General features: G+C 43.2%; 1 protein-coding gene across 2 annotated transcripts in view; it reads left to right on the top strand.

The window, feature by feature from the left end:
* Positions 1-858: 858 nt before the first annotated feature.
* The window catches only part of BAALC (BAALC binder of MAP3K1 and KLF4), a 37,684-nt gene continuing 24,596 nt past the window's right edge, over positions 859-13,946 (top strand). The window contains exon 1 of one of the 2 annotated variants that reach the window (XR_012901277.1): positions 859-1,851. Coding sequence is in view for 1 of the 2 variants with exons in the window: in XM_006122398.4 (XP_006122460.1) it covers positions 1,674-1,851 (178 nt within the window). In the remaining variant the exon portion in view is untranslated. The remainder of the gene's footprint in view (positions 1,852-13,946) is intronic. The other variant, XM_006122398.4, reaches the window with a different exon arrangement.

Here is a 13,946-nt window from a genome sequence, read left to right as displayed (position 1 = left end):
TGGACTTCACTATTCTGGATAGCTAACCTGAACCACAGGCTAAGACAATGAGTGAAAGGGGTCCTCTTTAATGGTACCTGCTGGAAACAGAAATGTCTGCAATGACATCCTGTATCAGATCTCATGAGTTAAGCAGGACTGTAATGAGTCAGTACTTGGATGAGAACTTGCTAAGTGGTTGGCTTCAACTGGGACAGTTGTGTGTGATTCAGTGGTGCTCTTCATTCTGAGTCACTTCTAAAGCAGAAGGCACTGTTGGAGGAGATGTAAAATTGAATTCTTTAGTTTATTTAAGAGCTCATACCACAGTTTGAGAGCTGCTAAATTAAGTGGTTTTGTGTGTCTAATTCCAAATGTTAATTATATTCTGGTGACCTAAATTTCCCCAGTTTTTATTGAAGATATACCTTTGCCTACAATTGTGTAGCTTTTCTGAGTGCATTTAAAAGGTAGCTCCCCCTGCATTTCTATAGTGGATGAAGTGATCCCTGTGAATAATTTGCACACCCTCTTATTAAGATTGTTAGAAGAAAAGGTGATCTTTAAATATAAGAGTATCCTATGCCTGGCTTTCAGTCCTGTACTGATAAATCGTTATGCAACAGATACATTATCTAGGGCCATACCGTCCAACACTTTAGCCACTAGCCACAGGTAGCTATTTGACCAGTTGAGTGTGGCTAGCTGGCTCACAAAATTATTTACATTTTCAGAATGTGCCTAGTTCACTATAGCTTCAGAAATGGTGGATACAAGTGTTTTTTGTATCTAGGGCAAAGACGGTTCTCTCCTAAAGCTCCCCACACAATGGGGCATCTGAGAGCTGTAATATAAACATCAAATAACAATCATGAGCCAGAAACATATTACTTTCAGCAGTCCCCTCCTTTGTCAGTATTCACTATGGCAGATTTTCTTTCTGGCTGCTGTCAGTGAAAGTCTTAATGGCCTTTATTCATGAGTGTAGTGGCTTGTTCTCCACTGCTTTGAGAGCAATGGGTTAAAGTGTACATTCCAGTACACGCAGGAGCTGTGGAGGGGTGGCTGGCATTACAGGGCTAAATAGTGTGGGCTGAATTACAAACGGTGGCCGTTCAAGAGCAGCACCAGAGTTAATGCAGCAAGCCGGAGCCAGTCGCTGTTGCCCTCGCACTGTAGGAAAATGAGGGGGCCGGCGGGTTTATGAAATGGGCCGCCGGAACGGGCCAGATTTGCCCTCAAATATTAACGCTGCCTCACCTGTGAACGTAGGGACCCGGCAACTCGGGGACCGCTTCCTCCGCTCTGCCCTCAAATGTGGGCGATTGCTGCTCTCTCCCCGCCCCGGCCGCGCTGGAGGCTGAGGACTTGCGCGGGTCAGACAAGTCGCTGAGGAGCTTTTTCCACAGGCGCCCTCGCAGGCTGTGGCGGGCGGGCAGGGCTGCGCTAGCGAGTCTCCCGCCAGTAGCTCCGGGGCAGAGCGAGGAGGGGCAGGGACCGGACTCGCGGAGGCAGCGGGGCGGGAGAGCGCAGGGCCGAGCAGCGGCAGGGGGAGGCGAGGAAGGGAGACGCAGCCGCCCGGCAGGGGGCACAGCGGGGAGGACGGGAGCGGCGCCCCCGGACCCCTGGCTGACCGGGAGGCGGGATGCAGCGCTGGCAGTGAGCAGCCGGGCGGTCCGGGTGCCGGCGGCAGGATGGGCTGCGGGGGGAGCCGAGCCGATGCCATCGAGCCGCGCTACTACGAGAGCTGGACCCGCGAGACCGAGTCCACCTGGCTGACGAACACGGACACCGAGCCCCCGCCGCCGGCCTGCGGCCACGAGAGCGCCCGCGCCGAGGCCGGGCTGCGGGAGCAGAGCGCGCCGCCCCCGGGTGAGTGATGGGCTGGGAGGGGGTCCGCGGGGCCGCAGCCAGAGCCCCTCATCCCCCGCCGGCTCTGAGCTGGGCCGGAGGGCTCCCACCCCCCAGCCCAGGAGCAGGCGCAGCCCTGGGCCCGTGAGCCGCAGCCCCCGAGCCGCCAGGACAGCCGGCTTTCAAACAGCGGCGCCGACTGCTTTGCTGGGAATCTGGCTGGCAAACAGCGCCTGCTGGAGCTCGCCATGAAACATGCGAGGGGTCGGGGAGATGTAGTGATGTGCGAGTGGCCCTTTCTGTCCCTCCTTACTACGCCGCGGCGCTCGGCCCCGCGCGGCTGGGGGCGTACAGAAAATGTCCTCATATGTGAAGCAGCAGGCATTTGAGTCCACTACCCCCGCGATGGACGGACATGCCTATCTGAATCTCTTTATTCTCTTAGGAGTTCAATCAAACGCGTGAACACGGGATTGTGATTAGCACCAAGTCACTAGTATAGGTTGCCTATTTCTTTTTTTCCCGGGAAACGATTTTTCCCCCCAGCTATTAAGAAATGCAGGCATCTAAGTCTGTACTTTAAAACTTGTTGGTTACAGCAGCACTGCACCTCTCATAAAAAAAAAACCCAAACAAAATCAACCAAACAAACAAATGCTTCACGGGTCCCATAATATGCTTTCTTGTAGTTCTTGTGGACATGCATAACTAGGAACTTTCACATCCCTGCGCTCTTATTAGAAAAGAAGCTTGTTCTTTACCTATCATAATAGTTTTTTTAGGGAGAACATATAAATAGCATTAGTTTTGTGATAATCTCACTGGAAAAAAATGTGGCTTTTTGGTTTCTTGATGCAGAATAAATAGCCTTGCAAAACAATGGATAAGAAGTAGCACCAAATAGCCAAGCCTCCCCCACCCCAAACTGCTCATGAAAATAAAATTCTATGGACCATGACATTGCAGAAAATGAAATCGACCAGATCCAACTGTGTGAAGTAAAACAAATAGCCTAAAATTTTGACTTTTTTATGCTTGTCACATTGTTAACCAGCAATGAATCTAAGAATTTACAGTGGGGAAAAAGAGTGTGAGATTCCAAATGCAAGTGTTAGATAAATTTGATTCTGAAGGCATTTCAATCTGCCTATAGATCATAGAGAGAAAAGAGAAAACAGTTAAATTATTGCTTCTGTTTTTCTGGCAGATTGGGATTGTTCTTCCATTTGTTTGCATTGTTGGGACTGTGTTGGTCCAAGGATATTAGTGAAACGAAGTAGGTGGGGTAACATCTCTTATTGGATCAATGAAAAAAGCTTTCAATCTACATGGAGCTCCTCTTCAAGTCAACTATAATTTCACCCATCTTGTCTCTCTAATACATATGTTCTTGTGTTTCTTCCACTCACGTTTTTAAATACTCCAGATGATGGAAATGCCTAGTATGATGGTCAATATTTCAGGGTGGTCAAATATTGGAATAAATTGCCAAGGGAGGTGGTGGAATCTCCCTCTCTGGAGATATTTAAGAACAGGTTAGATAGACATCTGTCAGGGATGGTGTAGGTGGAGCTTGGTCCTGCCTTGAGGGCGGGGGGCTAGACTCGATGACCTCTTGAGGTCCCTTCCAGTCCATATTCTATGATTCTATGATCAGATGTCATGTTTTTAAAGGGCCAGTCCCATACATGAGCCCTCCTGCAGGTGTCCTGTCTTTTTCTTTAAAAGGGGCAAATTGTCCCATATTTTCTGTCTCCTCCCCCTGCCCCTTACCAGTACTGGCAGGTCCTGCTTCTGGCCAGATCCTTACCAGCCACCTGCCCTCTAGCAGTGAGTGAGGTGAGAGTCCAGTGGCCAGCCATGAGAATAGGTGTGCAAGGCTGGTGGCAGGGTAAAGACACAGTGCATGGGCCAGATGTTTCCCCACTGGTCCATCAGTGGAGCCTCTGCTGTGTGCGTGCTCTCAGTCAACAGGGTCCTGTCCTCCGTCCTGTTTCTAGCTGGCACTGGCTGTTCACCACTGCTGCACATCCATCAGCCCTTTATGTGCTTCCCTTCTCACTGTCCTTTCCCTGCTTTGCCCCTCCAGACTCCTCCACCAGCCCTGCTACTCTTCCATATCCCTGCTAGGGATGTTAAGTAGCGCTTCATTTGCTAGTTGAGTAGTCAATGGAATTTCTATTAACTACTCGACTAGTCGATAAGCACTTCCACATTCCACCTTTGAAATGTACAAGAGCCCTAGCAGGGATGCCGCGGGGACTTGGAGTGCTGCGTGAGCCCAGGGTCAGTGGGAAGCACATAAGGCTTCATCATGCAACTCCTTGGTTCTCTTCACTTGAGTTGTGTCACTGATTTCAGTGGAACTACTAGTACGAGTAAGGGTTTAGAACAGGAGTGGCAAATATTTTCAGAATATTCGCACATCTTTTCTCTCTGCCAGTATATTTAAGTCTGTTTGTGTACTTGCACTAGAAATAAATATGTGTGTAGCCAAGCCTATGGTATTTCATAACATTTTGGTGTAACTTTTTATGAAATAGAATTGCAATACAGTACTTTATGTCTAATTTCATCTTCCATCTCCCTCCATATTTCATCTTTCATTTCTTCCTGTTTTAGTTTCTTTTCTTTAGATTATTTCAGTCTTTTACTTCTTTTTAGCTTGAATGTTTAAAGAAATTAAAAATTTAAACATCTCTGTACTTTTCCCAAGAGTACACATAGAATAAGACTAATTGTTATAAACCAGTAAGTGAAATGTTGAAACTGTAAAAGAACAGATCTTTGACCAGGATCATAACAGAAGTAAAATATACTTACTAAGTAATTCATTGAAGTCCAAAACTGAGCCTTTGATAGCACCAAACAGCCCTGCATATTGAAGAGAGAGAGATGAAAATACAGGCAGCATTATGAAGCATTGCAGGTGGTGAAATTGAAAGAGACCTTTTTAGATAAGTTTGTCTTTTAACTTAGTATGAGTGATTTCTAAGAGTGAGAAATTAGATTTTCTAGCAGAACACTGATAAAAGCCTCCATTTCCTTTTAAACTGAGAACTTGTCACAATCTTTTTTTCCCAAGTTTTTGCTCAGGTTATAGTTGGGCATAATAATAGTGTTATTTTTCCTTAGAAGCATATAAGGCTTCATCATGCAACTCCTTGGTTCTCCTCACTTGAGTTATGTCACTGATTTCAGTGGAACTACTAGTATGAGTAAGGGTTGAGAACAGGGGTGGCAAACCTAAGGCACGGAGGCCAGATGTCACCCCTGGGTTGCCTGGATCTGGCCCCTAGGCTTAGGGCCTCCTCCAGCATTAGGGAGCCCATGCTGGCACTCCAACCTCCCTGCCACCTCCCCACAACTCTTGGCTCCTGACTGATTTTTCTGTGGGTCAGCAGCCACCGACCCAAAAAAGGTTCCCCACCCCCAGTTTAGAAGATCAGACAGTCTCCAGTAGGCTAATCCCCCACAAAAAAAGCTACAGGATAAATATTTTTCAAATAACTACTAAAACCGTAATGTGTCAGTTCATATTTATTTATAATTTGCTGCAAAAAATTTGATACACATCTAGTGTAAATGTAAACAGTCTATTAATTGCAAAACATTACTCTACATCAAAAACCATTAAGAGCTCCATTACCTAAATTGTATCTGAAAGCCAAACTCAGTATTTATTGCTCAGAGGTAGCTTCTTTTAATTCATTCTATGTCCACTCTCTCTGAAGTCAGCTGCCATGTTAAACTCAGATTTTGTTTATTTCAGAAACTGACTTTGATTGCTGAAACAAAATGCTGACTTATTTAAAAGGTCATGTAGTCTCTCCCTTTTGACTGACAGCTTCTCAGAGCACAGAATGTCTCTTATTATGCATTGTTAGAGCATCTTGCATGATGGGATCTACATCTTGCTTTAGGGTGCTGCCTCATTATAAATAATAATTCATATTTTAATTATCAAGAAGGTAAGTTAAGAGGATGCTGTAGTTAGTTAAGACCTAAAAGTAGGTTAAGAGCTAAAAAGTTGCATATTGATTGGCTCAGTACTTCAACTAGTTAAACACTATGGCTACGTCTACACTGGCCCCTTTTCCGAAAGGGGCATGCTAATTTTAAACTTCGTAATAGGGAAATCCGCGGGGGATTTAAATATCCCCCGCGGGATTTAAATAAAGATGTCCGCCGCTTTTTTCCGGCTTGTAGAAAAGCCGGAAAAGAGCGTCTAGACTGGCACTCTTATTCAAAGTAGGAATAAGAGATCCTCCGGAATAGGGCTTTATTCCGGAGGATCGGGCCAGTCTAGACGCACTTTTCCGGCTTTTCTACAAGCCGGAAAAAAGCGGCGGACATCTTTATTTAAATCCCGCGGGGGATATTTAAATCCCCCGCGGATTTCCCTATTACGAAGTTTAAAATTAGCATGCCCCTTTCGGAAAAGGGGCCAGTGTAGACGTAGCCTATTTCTTGATACAGTTAAGATTTCTTTTTTAATAACTTGAGTAATTTTGTTGTTTGACTTGAAAAAACAAACCTTTTTGTATTAGTTTTTATATACTTCACAATTGTAGCATATCAAAGAACATTAGCCTTAGTCTCTGAGGGATAGTACACCTGTATCTGTAGTCTGTATCTGCAAAAACAAGAAGGAGTTGTACGGAACCTTAAAAACTAACATATTTATTTGGGCATACATTTTCTTGGCTAAAAAACACTTCATCAGACACAATACATTTGTCAGTTTTTAATGTGCCATAAGACTCTTCATTGTATTAGCCACGCTATAATTTATGCAAATCAAGGTCAGCTAACCAACAATATCAGGCTGATATTTGGCATAATTGCTTCTATGTAGATGCATTTGTGTGTGCTTATGAAAAAATAGTTTTGTTCTGTTGATTTACTTGAGTAAAATACTGACTAAAGAATGATGATGTTCTACAAATGTGTGATTACTCACAGCGCCGGGAGAGGTTGAGAGATATATCTCTTTGGCATTTAGGCAGAAGATTCCTGATCAAGAATCAGCATACTTGAAATAAAATAAATAAGTTCAAAGCACTGGCCAAATTTTCTGTGGAAGTTTCTGAAAGTTGGCCTTCCCTTTTGTGTTGCTTTACAGCAGGAGAGACTGAAAGGAGATGTAGAAAACCAGGGTAGTTTGAACATTAGTTGCTATAACAACAGAGAGCAATATTGGTATTAACCACAGCTGCAATCATCTGCTGTTCCTTTCACCAGGTAAACATGAAATTAAAAGTTTAACATAAGGGAATAAATGACAATGAGGGTGCAAATGAAAATCTCATCTGGTGAAAAAGAAACATGTTTTATTAAATCATGTCTTTAAATATAATTTACAATAAACAATTTCTGCCAAAAAGCCCATTAATGCAATTGACAGGTTAGATAATATATAATAAGAACATGTTTATGACTTGCTCTATGTTTTTATATCTGTCTCCCCCCCCCCATCTCAATATGTTCATTTAAACTCTGGACTATATAGATAATGTGTCTATAAAGTTCCAGAGTTCATTTAAACTCTGGAATATATAGAATAATTATTCTAGTGTGTAATTGTTTAATAATAAGGAGCATTGTAGTGTCCAGCAAATAATTAGGACATCCTTACTGAGTGTAGATATATTCCAGAATTTTGTATAAATATTTAATGTTCTATTGTATTTTTAGATAATATGGCCCATTCTTTATTTTCAGTGGATTTTATTCTACACACTCAACATCCATTACCCATAACTTCTGCTGGAATATATTGTATTAAATATGTTAAGTTCTCAGCAATGAATAAGAGAGTAAAAGGGAGGAAGAAGAAGAGATGGCAGGAAAATGTCTAGTTTTCAGAAGTTTCAGAGGGGTAGCCATGTTAGTCTGTATCTTTAAAAAAACAATGAGTAGTCCTGGGGGCGGGGGCGGGGAGTGCCTGTCAATTGTAGTGCCAGAGTTAATAAGGCTAATTAAGTGGGCAGGAAGTGTCCCATACTTAGCTTTTGATGTCATTTGGGTGTGGAATGTAAGGATCCATTCAGTTTATGTCTTTGTTCAGGCCATGAGAGAGAGTGTCAAATTTGCATATGAAGGCCAGTTACAGTTTCTCTCTATTGATAGTTTTTGAAATTCCTTTGTAGAAGAATGGCTACTTTTAAATCCATTAATGAGTGCCCAGGTAGGTTATAATGTTCTCCTACAGGTTTTTGTGTATTACCATTTCTGATATCTGATTTGTGTCCATTCCTTTGTCGTAGAGACTGTCCAGTTTGGCCAATATACATGGCAGAGGGGCATTGCTGGCAACTGATGGCATAGATCACATGAGAAAGTGGCCTCTTTATGCAAAGTTGAGCAGACACTCTTTTCAAGCATCAGTATCTGTGCATGCAGGTGATGTATGAAACCACACATTTATTTGTACAGTGGGTTAGTGCAGATGCTGATGCATGCATAAAAGGATAGGTTGGGATAATGCCTGGGTTGAGACTACTTTACTGATCATGATTTGATGGGGATATTCTCCATGTAGGCTTTGAATGGCAGCAGGGCTTACAGAATACTCAGTACCCAGAAAAGAACATATAAATAAACCTCTGTGGCACCAGTACTTACATTACAAACAATATTAAATGTAAAAGCAAGTCAAAAGCAATCTGAAAAAGTGTAAGACACTGCTGCTTCAGAGGAATTAATCTGAACATGTAATTCATATATACCTCATAGTCCAGTGACAGCAAATTCAATTTTTCACAGACTGTCCACCAAAAGATTGATGGGATGTACTGTAGGGGCCACAAGGAAATAACACTCATGCACAGCATAACTACCTTTCTCCTTCAGTTTTCATGCCAAAAACAAGCTTCAGTTCAGCCTGTGAAGCAGGGAATTATAAATAATTATTCTTTTCATCTGCTGCTATTGAGGGTAAACAGGATATTTTGTGTAAAAGTGAAGGGAGCAAACCCACTGGAATTGAAACTACATTAAATATTTGCATTCATAACATCACAGCACAACACAACACATAATACATAACTTGAAATCCACTTAAGGTTTCCACTTTGTTACCTAAACTTTTATTTACAAAACATCAGCTTTAAATTAGACGTTGACCTAGCAGATAAAGAGGAACTGATCACAGAAGTAAAAGTTAATGATAGCTTAGGCACAAATGAACTTGATTTTATTATATTTATAATGTGCAAACATAATAAAGTTCACACCAGTAATGCAACATAACTCCTTCCTCTCCACACACATTGCTTTAATAGGACCAATTTCACAAAGCTGTGAGGAAGAATTTACTTAGAATCATAGAATCATAGAATAATAGGACTGGAAGGGACCTCAAGAGGTCATCGAGTCCAGCCCTCCGCCCTCAAGGCAGGACCAAGCTCCGTCTACACCATCCCTGACAGATGTCTATCTAACCTGTTCTTAAATATCTCCAGAGAGGGAGATTCCACCACCTCCCTTGGCAATTTATTCTAATATTTGACCACCCTGACAGTTAGGAATTTTTTCCTAATGTCCAATCTAAACCTCCCCTGCCGCACTTTAAGCCCATTACTCCTTGTCCTGTCCTCAGAAACCAAGAGGAACAAATTTTCTCCTTCCTCCTTGTGACACCCTTTTAGATATTTGAAAACCACTATCATGTTCCCCCCTTAATCTTCTTTTTTCCAAACTAAACAAGCCCAGTTCATGAAGCCTGGCTTCATAGGTCATGTTCTCTAAACCTTTAATCATTCTTGTCGCTCTTCTCTGTACTCCTGTACGTGAGAGATAATTTGGCTGGGGCTGGTGTGCATAAGACCCTGGGCTGGGGCCACACCATGCTGCCTGTCTGTCCGTCTGGCACTGGGGGTACTGCACTGCCTGCTCAGTGCTCTGGGGCTGAGCATGTTCTGTATGCTGGGGCTCTCGGGCTGTCCTGCCTGTCCAGTGTGCAGGGGCTGGAGGCACATGGCAGGGAGGCAGCAGCCGTGGGGTTGTATGCACCAGGCTCCAGTGTGTGTGTGTGTGTGTGGGGGGGGGCTCAGGTAGAAAGAGGCACGGCTCACCTCCCTCAAGGGTGCATTCACCTGTCATCCATCCTGGTTGTGGGACCCGATCTTGGGAAGCAGTGAATTAAGAAGATTTGGGGTGTCCTGATCAGTAATCAGCTGAACGTGAGCTGACTGCCCTAACCCCACCTCGTCCACCCGAGGCGGGGCACTGCCCCGGTACCAGTGAATTCTGTCACCATCCCTGGCTAATGCAGTTCTGGAACACACAATCAGGGAATCTTGAATAGGATTAAAGAAGTTATTTTGTCTCTCTTTAGCACTGATACAGCTAGAGCTAAAATGTTGTGTCTAGTTCTGGTGTCTGCAGTTTAAGAATGATGTTGATAAATTGGAGATGGTTCACTGAATAGCCATGGGAATGATTAAAGGATAGACTTAGGAAAATAAGAATGGCCATACTGGGTCAGACTAATTCTCCATCTCGCTAATATCCTGTCTTCTAACAGTTGCCAGTGCCAGCTGCTTCAGAAGCAATGAGCAGAAAAGGGTTATTTTGAGTGATCCATAAAAGTCCAAGCTTTTGGCAATTGGACGTTAAGAACTCATAGATCTCAGTCTACTTAACAAAGAGATAGTTAAGATGTGACTTGATTCCAGTCTATAAGTATCTATAAGTGAAACTAATTTTTAATACAATGAAAGCTTGGTTATCCAGCACGCATAGGAAATGCTGGTTGCAGGTTACTTTAATGTGCCATTTATTCAAGCAAAGGGTTAGGTATACTCCGAAGGCAAAGGCAGCTTGAGGCAGGCTGAGGGGGAAGGAGGCGCTTGCTGATGATGTCAGCCAGTAGTCCCAGCTGTCAGAAACCCTGCAACAACCAGTGGTGTCAAGTCGTCTGACTGGACAGGTGGGAGTCAGGCTCGCACACACCTGAAGACATGGCAGCATTGTGGCTGGGGGGAAATGCTGGTTAACAAAGTTTTCTGGTTAACAAAGTGCCGGATAACAAAGCTTTCACTGTAATGGGTTCTTCAGTCTAGCAGAAAAAGGTTTAACTCAATCCAATGGCTGAAAATAAGCATTACTTTTTAACAGTTAGGGTTATTAGCCATTGAAACAATTTACAAGGATCATACATTCTCAATCATTGACAATTTTTCAATCAAGATAGAAAAACATCCAGAGAGATATGTTCCAGAAATTATTTTGGGGAAGTTCTATGGACTGTGCTGTATCAAAAGTCAGACAATGGTTTCTTCTAGTCTTGCTTATTAAGTATGTGAATAGTTTATAAAGTCAATGTATTGCTGGCCATAAAGGGAAAACCTTCATCCAGTTCTACAGATATTGTATAACAATTTTTCATGCCACTTTCGGCACTATCCTTCCAGCGATCAGACTAACACCACCATCTCTGTGAAATTAAGATGGCATTATATTAATGACCTACATTAGAAGCTGGAAATTTGTAGATCAGGAAAAATAACAGTAATATCTCAGTTGAGGAGTAAGGACAGTATTTTAGCAATATTTACTTGGTAAATCCAGTTTTTTCTAACAAGCTTTTATATTGGTTTGATTTATTTATAGCTTCATAGATTCCGAGGCCAAAAGAGGCCACTTTGATCATCTAATCTGACCTCTTATAAAACAGGCTAAAGAGCTTCCCCACATCTTCCAGCCTTTAATCTTCTTTTTGTTAAATTAGTTGAGCTCCTTGAGTCTAGCATTCTAAAGCATGTTTCTAATCCACCAGTCATTCTTGTGGATCTTCTCTGAACCCTCTCCAATTTGCCAACTTAATTCTTGAATTGCAGGCACCAGAACTAGATTCCAGCTCTGACTGCAGCAATGCCAAGTTTAGAAGTGAAATAATTTCTCTACTCCTACTCAAGACTCCACTGTTCATGCATCTCAGGATTGCATTTGCTCTGTGCCTGTAATGCAGCATTATATTATGTTTATGATACTGTATTGCTTAATTATAAAGCAACATAGGAATTGCTGTACTGGATCAGACCTATGGTCCATCTACTCTAGTATCCTGTCTTTATGGATAGCACCAGATACTTCAGAGAAAGGTTTAAAAACCTTGTATTAGGTAGATGTGAGATAACCGGAGCTCAAAACGTTCTCATCCTAATTTCTAATAGTTAGAGATTTAAACTCAGAAGCATTAAGTTGAGAACATCACTTTGGGAGCTCATGTTCAGTTGATTATTAGCAAGACCCCCAATTTTTTTCAGAGACATTGCTTCACAGGATTGATCCTGTAAGTGTGGCCTACATTCTTTATTCCTAGATGTAAATGTTACAATCAAATTGTGTATTGTTTGCTTGCACCAAGTTTACCAAGCCATTCGGATGACTTTTTATCAATAACTTGATCTCTTGTTTACCACTCCTTCAATTTGTGTCATCTGCAAACTTTTCCAGTTATGAGTTTGTTTTCTTGTAGGTCATTGATAAAAATGTTAACTTGCATAGCACCAAGTCCCTCTAGAACAGTGTTTTTTAAACGTTTTAAGACTGAGGAACACCAATCGATAACTTTTTTTATAAGGAACACCAAGGATATTTTGTTGAGAAAAAAAAAGTCAGGGGAAAAGTTATTGAAGAAAAAAAGTCGCCTGCCCCTTTAAGGGTGGCCATTTTTAATTCTGTTGTTCTCTGCAGCACACCTCCAACTGCCTCGTGACACACTGGTGTACCATGGAACACAGTTTAAGAAACACTCCTCTAGAAACACAACTGTTCAATTTTCATTTCAGTTATATTGAGATGTCAGCCAGTTTCCAATCCATTTAATGTGTGCCATGTTAATTTTGTATTCTAATTTTTAATCAGAATACAATGTGATATCAAGTCAAAGGCTTTGCAGTGGTCTATTAATTTACACCATTACCTTTATCAACCAAAACTGCACTCTCATTATATAAAGATAACAAGTTATTTTGACTTGCTCTATTTTCCTTAAATCTTTGTTGGTTGGCATTACAGTAAAACTCCCAATTATCTGCCATCCAGTGGTCCGGCACTCCCAATAGTCCAGCACCAACTGGAACCCATAAGTGCTCCAGCCAGCTGGACAATTGGAGCTGCTTCACGCCACTTCCTCAAGTCCGCTGCTGCCGCTGCTGAAACTGACCAGCTGCGGACCTGGGGAAGCGGTGCGGAGAAGAGCAGCTGGGGTGCTGCTGCGTTGGTCCCTCAGCACTGCCCCTCACCCCCCTGCTCAGCGCCCGGCAGCACCCCAGCTGCTCTGCCCCACAGCTTCCCCATGTCCAACGCTGCTGAAACTGACGAGTGGTGGACTTGGGGAAGCCCTGGGGCAGAACAACTGAGGTGCTGCTTGGTTGGTCCCGTAGCGCTGCTCAGGTGAGGGGTGGTGCTGGGGGACCAACCCGGCAGCACCCCAGCTGCTCTGCCCCACAGCTTCCCCAAGTTTGCCTCTGCTGAAACTGACCAGCAGCGGACTTGGGGAAGCCCTGGGGCAGAGCAGCTGGGGTGCTGCTGGGTTGGTCCCGCAGTGCTGCCGGGTTGGTCCTGCAGTCCTGCCCCTCATCAGCACCTGGTTCGCCCCATGCCGCGCCATTCCCCACCCTCCTCCCAATCCCCTCACAGCATCCCAGCCGGATACTCCGACATCTCCAATAATCTGGCACCCCATGGATCCCAAAGGTGCCGGATTATCGGAAGTCTGCTGTAGTTATATTACACTCCTTTAATTCTTCATCAGTCAAGTTCTACATCAACCTCTCCATTATCTTGCCTGGGATTTATGTCAGGCTACCAAACTATAATTACCTAGGTCATCCATTGAAATCAGAGACTACACATATGCTTAAAATTAAGCACATGTTAAACACCTAGGCCATGTGTACATTAGGAAACTATTTAGAAATTAGTAAATTTGACTTAAACTCCCAATTTAGCAAATTTGAACTAGAGTGTCCTCACTACAGGGAAGCATCAAAATTAATCCGAGGCAGGCTATGTTAACGTGGACATGCTACCTTGGACTTAGAGCCCCAGGAAGCACTGGGGAATAATTAGTTCAAATTACTTTCGTGAGTAATTATTTCAAA

Source organism: Pelodiscus sinensis, chromosome 2 (genome assembly GCF_049634645.1).
Source record: "Pelodiscus sinensis isolate JC-2024 chromosome 2, ASM4963464v1, whole genome shotgun sequence".
Classification (NCBI taxonomy): Eukaryota; Metazoa; Chordata; order Testudines; family Trionychidae; genus Pelodiscus; species Pelodiscus sinensis.
This window is presented reverse-complemented; position numbering and strand designations above follow the sequence as displayed.